Here is a 13,049-nt window from a genome sequence, read left to right on the forward strand (position 1 = left end):
CTGCGTTATATCGAACTTGCTTTGATCCATCTGAGTGTGCAGCCCTGCCCCCCTGGAGCACTGCTTTACTGCGTTATATCCAAATTCGCGTTATATCAGGTCGCGTTATATTGGGGTAGAGGTGTATATAAAAGCTACAGTAAAAGTCCTAGCATTAAAAAATAAAATCAAGTATAACCATATCAAAAAAGTTATCCATTAAATCTTATTTTATGTGACTTTAAAGAAAAACTCAGTCAAAGAAACATGCTTGAGGCTCAATTCCAGATTCTAAAAGGGTGTGTTTACTGTATATCAGTGCAGATAACTTTTGTTTATGAATAAAGTTATGTTGAAAGTTGTAATAATGAAAGATTTTAACAGTATTGCAAACTTTAAAGATTACACTTGTTCTTCTGAATTGTGTCCAGCAGCTTCCCCATTCCATTCAGTATGATTTATGCCAAGGACATTATTATATGGAAAGATCACAAACAAAATTTGGAAGCATGATTATGACTAGTGAATGAGATTCAGATTGCAGACTAGATGTGAATCTAATCTGTAATTAAGGAAGGTCTGTTATTCCATTGTGTACTGGCTAGGAGATTTTTTTAAGGTGTCTTAATCAAGGATAGCTGGAATCTAAGATCAATATACAATAAGAAGGTGTGCTCATAACTAGCATGCTATTTTATTTTTTCAGAATTGGTGTGTTTTTTAAAAATGTAATTTTATTAGGGTTTTTAGGAGCAGTGATTGGGAAGGAGTTTTCTTCTATGGATTTCATTCTATTACTTTGAAAGATTCATTTACATCTTCCCAACTTATTACTAGTATATGTGGAAATGTCCCCAAGACAGATATAGTTTAAGCAGATGATAGAATAATTTTGATTATTTTAACTGACAGATTTGCATGATGTGTTGCACACTTGTTCTTATGAATTGTATCCAGTCTCCTGCAACTTCCCATTCCATTCCAGAAGCAAAGATCACTAGCAAAATGTGGAGGCGTGATTATGACTGGTAAATGAGATTCAGATTGCAGACTAGATATGAATGTAATCTGTAATTAACGAAAGACTCTAAAAAAAAAAAAATCTCCTAGTTTATACACAATGGAATTAGAGTGCCTTAAGGAGAAACCTGGATCTTAAGACTTGAATATACAATAAGAAAGTGTGCTCATAACTAGTATGCTATTTTATCTTTCAGATTGATGTGTTTTTGAAAAACTTAATTTAGTAGGGGTTTTAGGGTCAGTGCATGGGAAGGAATTTCCTTGTATGCATTTCATTCTTTTACTCTGAAAGATGTATTTACATCTTCCCAACTTATCAGTAGCATACCTGGAAATGTTCCCAAGAGGGGTATAGTTGAAGTGAATGATAGAATGCTAATTTTGATTATTTTAACTGACAGATTTGCATAATATGTCTATAAAATTTAAATTCTAATATGATGTGTGCTACACCCTGTATAAACTGGCCTAAAAAAAATTCCATTAAAATAAAGACAATTGCAAAATGTATAAGTCAGGGAATTTGAAATGGTTTAATTTCTTAACTACATATCTATTTACTACTATAATTGCCATGATATAGCAGCTAGAAAGACAGACAACTTCAGGTATCTAGTTTATTTTAAATATGAAATAGAAAAGTATTTCATGGAATAAAGTACACTTAGAAGTATAATGAACTACACCAAGATCTTGTCTGAGTATTCGTTAGAATCCCTTTAGCCATATCTAGGCCTTTTTTCTGTAGTCAGCAATATGCATTGTGTTACTAATACAAAAGCTGGTATCACTACCACAGCTGAATGTATAATGTCTGTGATTATACTGGATACGGTATAGAACATCCAAGTTGCTTGGCAGTGCAGGGCAAAGAATCGTGAAAGTCAGCATGGGCTAGTGGGTAAGACATCAAGCTGGGAGTCAGAAGACCTGAATTCTATTCACTGTCCTGCCACTGACTCGCTATGTGCCCTTAGACAAGCCACTTAACTTCCCTGGGTCTTAGGTTTTTTTTTTCTGTAAAATTGCTGTTTGTAATGCTTATCCACATTTGTAAAGTTTGAAATCTATAAATGAAAAGCAAGATAAGGTCTGTCTTTTCAGATGTCCTATTGTTTTATTAAATTCCAATCTAATAATCACAAATAGCCTTGGTTTATTAAAAATTGAAAATGGATTATTTGAAACATAAAATTAATAGATTCCAAGGCCAGAAGGAACCATTGTGATCATCTAGTTTGACCTCCTTGTTACATAGGCCATAGAACTTCCCCAAAATAATTCCTAGAACGTATTTTTTTTTTAGAAAAACATCCAATCTTGAGTTAAAAATTGTCACTATTGGATAATCGATCAAAACCCTAGGTAAATTGTTACAATGGCTAACTCTCACAGTTAAACATTTATGTTAATAATTGAGTGATGTACCAGTCACTGTACTGGAAATAATTTAAGTATACAAATTTATATATAATATGTTCATTTAAAAATAGCTTGAAGTCAACTTGATGTGGATTGTCTGTTAAAAGTGGCCTAAGCATTTAAGCCCTGATTCCCATTTACACTAAAACCACTTTACACCCCTCTGGCAGTATAAAGGTCTTTCAGAAAGTAAAAATGTGACTTAAGACCTATAAACTTGTCATATGCTTTAAAATATGTGCAGAATATCCCAAATGACCAAGGTAAGAGGAGCACTTGGAACATTTGTTACTTAAACTTACTGATTTTTCTCTTACAGGTCCACAGACTCCAGACTTGCCACAGATTGCCACCTCCCACTTAGTACAACAACTCTAAATTCACTATGGTGGAGAGCACTCCCACCATGGGAATTGACTGGAGGCTGGAACCATTTTATAGGATTAAAATAAATGGCTGATGTTTACATATTTCAATGTTTCTTAAGTTTAAACACATATATTTTATATTCTAGCCTACAATATAAAAATACTATTAACTCTTGGAATATGTACAATATTGGGTTTAACAAATACTCCTAGAAGGTCATCTAAGTGATAGTGTGACATCACTAGTGGTGTGCAGCATTCTGGCATCACACCAAGTGGGAGCCAGCAGATCCTCAGCATGTCTGGAGAATGCTGACATATACAATAGGTATGTTTAAAGTTACAAATGGACTGACTTGCCCCCTCCACCTTACTAAGTTTATTTGAGACATTCAGCACATAACATTTAAGCAGTTGAATTAAAAAAAAACATTTTAAGTACTTTTTGAAGATTTTCAAAAGCTTGTTCAATCAACATGGATTAGTAGTTCATTGTTTTTATATATATTGAAAATTTGAAGTTAATAGTAGTATATTATAACCTCTTTATTCTAAGTAATATTTATTTTCTGTAGCAGGATTTTAATATCTCTGATAAATAAAATATTGCAAATATCTGTAGTACTTTGTTTGCTTTGGAAAACTGCCATTTTTCCAGGACAAAACCACTAATAGTTCTACACTGTCACTTGGTTATAACTATTGTACAATGAAATGTAAGTCTATTAAACTGAATGAATGTGAGACTAAAAATCATGGTTAACTGTAAAGTAACTTTTTTATTTTCTTTTTAACAGAATGCAGTAGTTTCATTCAAAGAATTATGTGGCCTTTCTCCTGTAGCAAATCTTATGCAGTGTATTCTGGCAGTGTCTACCCGCTTGGTCGGACCTGATAGTACACCCTTGGTACTACTGAATCTCAGTGATCAGTATCCCACTATGGAGATCCAAGGGACTGTTCCAGAGGTCTTGAAAAAGATTGTAACTGCATATGACATGGTGAGTAGTCCTTTGTGATTTATGTATGCTGCTTGAAAGACTTGCTTTTTATAAAATACTGTACCATGTCTGTTTTCAAAGGTCGTTCTAATCTGTGACTTCCTATTTCATGCTTCGTTACTTGTGCTTGAAAATTTATTCCCATGAACATTCAGCATCTGACACTGTTTTTAATGTGCGGTGAATGTAAAAATTAATACCTCTTACCTCATACAGATTCACAAGATTTTGTATTAGTGTATGTAAATATGTTAGAAATTTACCTGTTTATGCATTAACTTGTAACTTTTTGCATATTGATAGCTTTTTCACAGGTGTACAATGATTTGTTACATTACATTTTTGAATTTATAGAGCTGTAGTTCTTTTCATCATTAATTCAAAGAGCCAAAAATGTGAATGTTTTTAGAAATTGTAATTTTATGAGCAGCGTGATACTGTTGAAATCTGCCCTTTTTTTTCATACATATATAATATGTATATGCTGCATATTTCCTGTATGTCTCATTTATTTTGGCAGTTGTGCATTCTATAGTCAACTCTAATTTTCACTTTAGCTATTATAAACTTTAGCAAATCTATAAGTGGTGTCTTTAGAAATACTCAGAAATACATAAAAATTTCAGAAGTATACTGCATGAGGAAAGAACTGTGTAAAAAAAGACTAAAGGATATGAATTCTGTAGCAGAGTGATGAATTGTGAAGTTTACATTATGTATATGTAAGGAGGAAAATCAACCTACCAACAGTTTAAAACCTCCACCTGATTTCAGTTGCGGAAATATGGCATGGGGAAGAGACAATCTGTCACACAGGGTTAGAGCTTTTGATTTTTTAAAATGAACTCCTCTAAAATTGGAATATGATGAAATGTAGATATTCTCTTCCAGGATTTTTCTACTAGTTTTGTGTTTTTAAACAAAACAGCTCAACTGTTTCCCTTTTTAAAAAAATTAGAAAATCAAACCATTAACCTAGGATTTGAAAATATGTATATAGAGTTACATTTTAGAGCTAATTTCCTGGCACAAATAGTTTTGGAATAGTAATGTACCAGACCCTTCATACTTAGAGGAGCTCAAACAGTAGCACTGTTTGTAGAAAGAAAAATTAGTTAACTAGGAGTTCAAGTAGGACTATGGGTTCTGTGCATGGCTCAGTGATGTAAACACAGATGCAGTTTGGTTTAAATGATACCGTACTGTGTAATTATTGTAAGATTAGGATATTATAGTTCAAGGTGTTTTTAATTGTTGGGATTACACCTAAATCACAGATAAAAAGGAACCTCTGTTGTTGTTGATGGAAAATGCATCTAAATTTCTGGTTGTTCTGAGGTTGGTGACACTGGGAGCAGAGCATTGGGGCACTCATGTATGCCTTTCCGCCGGTGCCATTGATCCACAGGGTCCTGGTTAAAGTCAAGCAGGAGAGAAAGAGCGCCATCCTCGTGGCCCCATCAGCACTGCTTCGGCATGCTGTTGGACCTGTCGACAGCCCCCCTTTTCAGCTACCTCTTCAACCGGATCTGGTGTCTCGGAACCACGACAACCTGCTGGATCTGAACCTGGCAGTGCTGCACCTGACAGCTTGGCTGTTGCATGGCTGAGCGTGGACAAAAGGGCATGTTTGGCCTGTGTTCAGCAAGCTTTGTTCGGCAGTAGGAAACCCTCAACCCAGGGCAACTTACCTGGCAAAATGGAAAAGATTCCAGTATTGGGCCTCGGAGTGGCACCTTCAGGCCTCACAGGCCTTGCTTCAGGACATCCTGGATTAAATGCTGCATTCTAAGCTTCAAGGGTTCTCCCTCTCTTCCATCAAAGTCCACCTGGTGGCCATCTCATTGCTATAGCCCCTGGTCCAGGGCAGGTTTCTCTTTGCCCATCACATGACAATGCGATTCTTGAAAGGGCTGGAGCACTTCTACCCACACGTCCAGGAACCGGGCCTTCCTTGGGACATGAATCTTGTGCTGTCCAGGCTCACAGGTCATCCCTTTGAACCCTTGGCTTCCTGGTCCCTCCTGCTTCTCTCCTGGAAGGTTTCTTTTTTGGTTGCTATAACGTCAGCCCATAGAGGGTCAGAGATCAGGGCTCACTTTGGAACTGCCCTATACGGTCTTCAAGGACAAAAGTCAGCTGTGCCTGCACCTGGCGTTTCTGATCAAGGTCATGTCCCAGCAAGTTTGAGAAGACGCTGGCTTCAGCAGAGCAGTGCTACAATCTGCAGTGCCTTGAACTGTGAGCCCACCTCTGAGGATTCTGCTTGGGAGTCATCTACAATGGTATCAACATGAACAAGCACTTGAAGGAGAAAAAATCGTTACCCACCTTTTCATAACTGTTGTTCTTCAAAATGTGTTGGTCATGCCCATTCCATTACCTGTCCTCCTACCCCTCTGTCAGAGTTGTCAGCAAGAGGGAACTGAGCGGGCGTAGTGCTGGCAGCGCCTGATATACCAGGGCATGAGCGTGACACTCAAGGGGACGACCCAGCTGGCCCTAGGGATACCGCTAAGTCAAACATCTCCGATCACTGTGCACATGGGCGTATGCATACCTAGATTAGAATCGACATGAACAACCCATCTTGAAGAACAATAGTTATTAAATGGTGGGTAACCATTTTTGTTGGCAGCCATATTAGTATCCTAGTTTCTGGCAAGGTGTGATGGGAAATAAAGGTCACTATATAAACATTAGCCTTTTCAGTAGATGGAGGAAGGACATGAAGGGGATCCAGCCTGTGCTTTATAATTATTTAATGGGGTAGACACCGCAAAGGGGAGCCTGAAGCTGTCTGTGACACTGTATATAGATTTTCTTACGTTTTGGGGCAAATTGAAATTAAGATGTCCAGGCAAGGACACTTTCTGTTCACAAATCCCAAGGACATTCTTTTTTGTTTTTTGGCCTGTTACTGTTGGTTTTCACAACTACCTCCTAACTTAGGTATATAGTGGGAAGACAAATTCAGTCTTAATTTAGAGAGACACTATCACCTCTCCATAATAATAATTTCTTACTTTTTTTACTTTGTGCTAGCATGTGCCTCACAGTCTGTTCAGAATTATGTTTTAACAAGTTGCTCCAATTTGTCATTTACTATCAATGTGAAATCAGGGTGACAGCAAACATTACCTTGTGGAATGTTTTTCAAACAAACCTTGGTTACCATGGTAAGTGCATAGGCTATCTTTGGTTTACATTGTTGTTTCATTCTGGATGTGGCATGTGGTTAATACGGATATTTTCAAAGCACCCACTGTTTCAGGGTCAGTCTATCTCAGACAGATACAATAATTTAATATTTAACAGTTCTTTGACAGAAATGCTTTCCCGGCTGTAAAAACTACAGTAAACATTTACCCTAGCAAAGTGGTCAACAGTTATTCAGTAGAATTTGTTTGCACAGTGAGTGACTAGAGGGCTCTATATATTTGCTCAATAAACTATGATAGGATGCAAGTCCTCTTCAATGAAAGAGTTAGTCTGCAATAAAGTAATTAATGAAGAATACAATACTGCAGGGATAAAACCGGTGAAAATGTCTTTAGTACAATACAGGAACAGTATAGTTATTAAAGAAACACTTAGTCAAGTAAGCATGACTTAATTAGAACATCTCAGGATACTTGTTATTTTACATATTCTTGACAAAAAGATTCAATGCATAAAAAATTATTCTAGTCAGTCAGCATTCACTACAGTGTCATTGAAATTCTGGGATTTTGGGTATGTTTTACTAGGCATTTGAAGTCAGTGGAAAGACATATGTTGTCTTTAGTGGTAGTTGAATTGGATGCTTAATGTATATTGTGGGTAAAGTGGACATTTGGTAAGAAAGATAGAAATGATACACACAGGAGCTAAAGTGCTGGTTTCATAGAAGACAATGGGGATTTTGCCACTGACTTCATTGAAACCAGAATTTTACCCAGGAATTTTAAAAAGGAAGATCTTTCATATTTGTGTACACTATAGTGAGTCAGGGCATGTTTTCAGAATATTAATTTAAAAAAAGTAATGAGAATCACCTAAGTCTGTTTCCCAGAATACTAAGATGCTTATTTTCCTAGGTTGATGAAGCTACAAAAGACTCCTGAATGTAATCTGTACACCTTATAAAAGCATCAGGATATTTTGGTTAGGGACTAGTAAAGGGGACATTTTGTAACATTTTTTCACCATTTAACAATGTTTTATTTTTTTTGCCCTCAAGTTCATGAACTGCAGCTTCCTCTGTGTGATACTTCAGCATGCACTCTGCTGGTGTCATCACACCTGTCACTGAACAGTGTTGCAGACTGAAGCCTGGAAATAAGGCAAGTGGTTCTTCCACACCATTGCATTTTTTCCTAATGTCATATACCCTACAGGATAAACAATAGGAATAGTGAAATTTTTTTTAAATTGTGCAATGACAAGGAAGAGAATACTTATTTTGTCCCCAGTCTGCAGCAGTGTGATGAGAGCGATGATACCAGCAAAGTGCATGCTGGGGCATCATACAAAAGAAGCCAATTATTACAGAGAACCTGTCTGTCTGAATGAAGCCCGTAATCTAACAAGTATTACCAAAACCTGGTTGGATAATATGCTTGACCTGTCTTGACACAGTTGGTATCAGTCAAGTTTTTGGTACAGTACGAGCCTAAGGGAGATTTGAGATGGGGTGGTGTGTCTATACCATGTAGGTGGTCTCCTAGCCTAAAACTGTATCATATATGGGCTATGTTTACAGTTGGAGCTGAGGATGTGAGTTCCAGATCAAGTAGACATACGCATTCTAGCTGTCATCCAGATAGCTCACAGAAAATAGAAATATAGCCATAGTAGCATGGGCTGATGTCCACATGCTGCTGCGAGCGGCAATATAGGCTAACTGCCTTGGATATGTATCCAGAGAATCTGGGCAACTTTGTAGGTGGGATGGCTAGCCCATGCTGCTGCTTGCCACTGCCTGTGCTACTGCGGCTACACTATTATTTTTAGGATGTGACCTTAATGAGACCTCACATAAGTATGTCAGCTTGAGCTGGAGATCACACACCGAGCTTCATGTATAGATGTAACCATAGTTTATTCATATTGTATGAGAGTCCTAGGATAGGGTCAAGCTGGGCTAGTCTTGGTTTATTAATTATCTTTCTCCAAACCCAAATCTTTGTCAGTTGACATTAGATGGTGCTCAGTGACTTCAGCATCCATGTGGATGATGAATCTTTAGCATCAGTTCAGGGCTTTATGGCTACTATGGTAACTATGGGGTTATCAAAGCTCAATTCATGTAGCTGGTCGCACACTTGATCAAGTGTTTGAGCTTGAGTCAGTAGTAGTGACTATCATATAATTTTAGTAACCTTTTTGGGGGAAGCACCAAAGAAGCACACCACAGTAGCATTTAAATTCAAAAAGGGGAGGTATGCAGAAATGAGGGAGCTAGTTAAATTCAAGAAAAACAAGATCACTGCAGAGAAACTAAATTAATTCTTGCGTTGGTCTTCACTGCAGAGGATGTGAGGGAGATTCACACACCTAGCCATTCTTTTTAGGTGACAAATCTGAGGAACGGCTGCAGACTGAGGTATCAATAGTGGAGGTTTTGATGAATTAAACAGTAATAAGTCACCAAGACCAGATGGCATTCACCCCAGAGTTCTGCAGGGAATCAAATATGAAATTTCAGAACTACAAGCTGTGGTATGTAACCTGTCACTTAAATCAGCTTTTCTACTTGATGAATGAGAGGATAATGTGATGCCAATTTTTAAAAAATGCTCCAGAGGCAATCCTGGAAATTACAAGTCAGTAAGCCTAACTTCAGTACCTGACAAATTGGTTGAAGCTATAATAAAGAACAGAATTATCAGACACATAGATGAATGCGATTGCTGGGGAAGAGGCAACATGGGCTTTTCTAAAGGGAAATCATGCTTCGCCAATCTATTAGATTTCTTTGATGGGGTCAATAATTGTGGACAAGGTTGATCCAGTGGATATAGTGTACTTGGAATTTCAGAAAGTTTTTGACATGACATGAGATAAGAGAGAAGGTCCTCTCATGGATCAGTAGCTGGTTAAAAAGACAGGAAACAAAAAGTAGGACTGAATGGTCAGTTTTCAGAATGTAGAGAACGGTAAATAGCGGTGTCCCATAGTGATCTGTACTGGGAGCAGTGCTGTTAAACATATTCACAAATGATCTTGAGAAAAAGGGAAAGAGTGAGGTGGCAAAGTTTGCAGATGATACTAAATTACTCAAGATAGTTAAGTCCAAAGCGAATTGTGAAGCGTTACAAACAGATCTCACAAAACTGGCTGACTAGGCAACAAAATGGCAGATGAAATTCAGTGTGGATAAATGCAAAGTAATGTACGTGGAAAAACATAATCGCAGCAATATCTACAAAATGATAGGGTCTAAATTAGCTGTTACTCAAGAAAGAGATCTTGGAGTCATCATGGATACCTCTTCGAAAACATCCATCAATGTTCAATGGCAGTCAGAAAAGCTAACAAGGGTCGGCAACCTTTCAGAAGTGGTGTGCCGAGTCTTCATTTATTCATTCTAATTTAAGGTGTTGCATGCCAGTAATACATTTTAACATTTTTAGAAGGTCTCTTTTTATAAGTCTATAATATATAACTAAACTATTGTTGTATGTAAAGTAAATAAAGTTTTTAAAATGTTTAAGAAGCTTCGTTTAAAATTAAATTAAAAAACAGAGGCCCCGGACCGGTGGCCAGGACCCGGGTAGCGTGAGTGCCACTGAAAATCAGCTCGCGTGCCGCAGGTTGCCTACCTCTGAGCTAACCGAATGTAAGGAACCATTAGGAAAGGGACAGATAATAAGATAGTAAATATAATAATGCCACTATATAAATCCATGGTACGTCGACACCTTGAATACTGCATGCAGTTCTGGTCACCTCATCTCAAAAAAGCTATATTAGAAATGGAAAAAGTACAAAGAAGGGCAACAAAAATTATTAGGAGTATGGAATAGCTTCCATATGAGGAGAGATTCAAAAGACTGGGACTGTTCAGCTTAGAGAAGAGACAACTAAGGGAGAATATGATTTAGAGGTCTATAAAATAGTGAATGGTATGGAAAAAGTGAAAAAGGAAGTGTTATTTACCCCTTCACATAACACAAGAACCAGAAATTAATAGGCAGCGAGTTTAAGATGATCGTAAGGAAGTACTTCTTCACACAATGCACATTCAACCTGTGGAATTCGTTAACGGGATGTTGCTAAAATGAAAAGTATGAGTGGGTTCAAAAAAAGAATTAGAGAAGTTCATGGAGGTTAGGCCCATCAGTGGCTATTAGCCAAGATGATCAGTGATGCAACCCCCATGCTTGGGTGTCCCTAAACCTCTGACTGCCAGAAACTGGTTATGACTGGGGCTCCGGGGGGGGGGGGCACACTGAGATTGCTCAGTTAAGGCTATCTGCAAAGAATAGGATAGATGATCCCAAAAACTGGTGGGTATTCTAATACTTAAATTCACCAAGCCAGCAACAAAATAGCTTCTACAATACCTTACTGGTTACACAGAAGCCAAATCACAGTTCCTTTAAAGCGACCCAGCCTATAGGCTTCCTCCCAGACAGCCAAGTGAAAGATAGGATTGCCAGCTTTGGTTGGACGAATTCCTGGAGATTTCATCATGTGACATAATCACCCAAACTGCCTGAAGTGAAATATAGACAATGAGTTCACACCCAAGTTTCATCTAAATGTTAACATCTTGATCTTTGAATTAACAGATATAGTAACGGACAGGAACTATCTGTTTCCATGGTTAACATCTACCAAGATACAAGTAAACACACACAATTAACATTACCTCTAATTCTTTAACAATACAAGTTTGCATTTCAAAGCTCTAGTCTATCTAACATGGCTGTGTTAGCTATTTATAAGGAATAGCCCTAATTACCATTTATATACTTCTTTAATATGTCTTTAAAAGTTGAATTTAGGTCAGTTAGCCTGCAAGTTGCCTAACCTTTCTGGCCCTGTGTCACACTGTGTTGGATGACAAAGAATTACTCAGTTGCCATGTTCTGTTCATTCGCTCTGGCATTGGCCGCTGTCAGAAGATAAGATACTGGGCTAGATGAACCATTGGTTTGACCTAGTATGGCCATTCTTATATTATGACCATCCGCCATAATGAGTAATGGCAACTAGCCTCTCCTGGTGCTTGCAGGGCCACAGCTGCACTCTATTTTTAGCACTCTAGCTCAGTCAGGACTAACATTGCTATGTCTCTTCAAGTTGGAATGTACAGCTCTGTCTTGAAGTATAGACATACACGGAGTTGATTTTCTTGTTGGCTGATTTGAATCTCTGATTTTGATTACATTATGGTAAAATAGAGCAGATTCAAACTGAGCTGTCTGCTTCTGTACAAAGAGAGTGGTGTCTTGAGAGTACAAAGGTTAAGACTTCTCTGCTTGAGTTTAGGCTGTGAAGGTTCATCAGAGTTACTAGAGCTATTGAGAACTCATTGTTCCACAAATTGTTCTTTGGGCCCATGCCTTTCCTGGCTGATGAAAGCTAGAGGGGGAAGAACTGGATCCATTGTTTGTAAGGGAGACATTAATAATCACCAACGGCATACTGCAGGTGTTCCATAAGGAAGCTTTTGTGCAACTTCCATTCTAGAGAGCAACCCATGACACTGCAAATCAGGTTAACATCTAGTATCGAATCTTCAGTTTCTGATTAAAATTGTTAAGAACAAGTCTAGGTCCCCTTTATGGGTGGTCATAAGGACTCAGTTTTGGATTCCATGTGCTTCAAAGCCTGCTGGGGCACGGCAGTGTCCTGTCACTGTTTTCTAATTCTGGGTCTCAGTGAGTATGTGTACGTTGCATTGTAAACCTATGTCTGTGGATTCAGTGTTTCCAAGCCCACACTTGAGTGTCCACACTGCATTGTAAGGCTGGTTTTACAATTGCTGGACCCTGGGTCTCATAGTCACACTAACCATCCACACTGAACTATGCAGACCTTCTGACTTGGATCTGCAGCTTGAGCTGCGTCCACACTACAAAATGGTGAGGCTTGGACCTGAGTCACAGCAGGCCCTTGGTCTTTCACCCATCCCCCTAGCAGAGTCCTAGAACCTGGCACCTCAGTGCTTGCTGACTGGTTTGTGGGGGCAGGGCTTAGTCAGAGCCCAGAGTTAGTGTGCAGTGTAGACATTCCCTGTCTGGCACCTTCCTGTAGATGTGGA

General features: G+C 38.2%; 1 protein-coding gene across 5 annotated transcripts in view; it reads left to right on the plus strand.

Annotated features, from left to right (window-relative positions):
• PLCL2 (phospholipase C like 2) overlaps positions 1–13,049 on the plus strand; it is a 187,469-nt gene that overhangs the window by 117,560 nt on the left and 56,860 nt on the right. For all 5 annotated transcript variants that reach the window (XM_050938319.1, XM_050938317.1, XM_050938320.1 and 2 more), the window contains one exon: positions 3,590–3,793. In XM_050938319.1, coding sequence (XP_050794276.1) covers positions 3,590–3,793 — 204 coding nt within the window. The remainder of the gene's footprint in view (positions 1–3,589; positions 3,794–13,049) is intronic.

Source organism: Gopherus flavomarginatus, chromosome 2, assembly GCF_025201925.1.
Source record: "Gopherus flavomarginatus isolate rGopFla2 chromosome 2, rGopFla2.mat.asm, whole genome shotgun sequence".
Taxonomy (NCBI): Eukaryota; Metazoa; Chordata; order Testudines; family Testudinidae; genus Gopherus; species Gopherus flavomarginatus.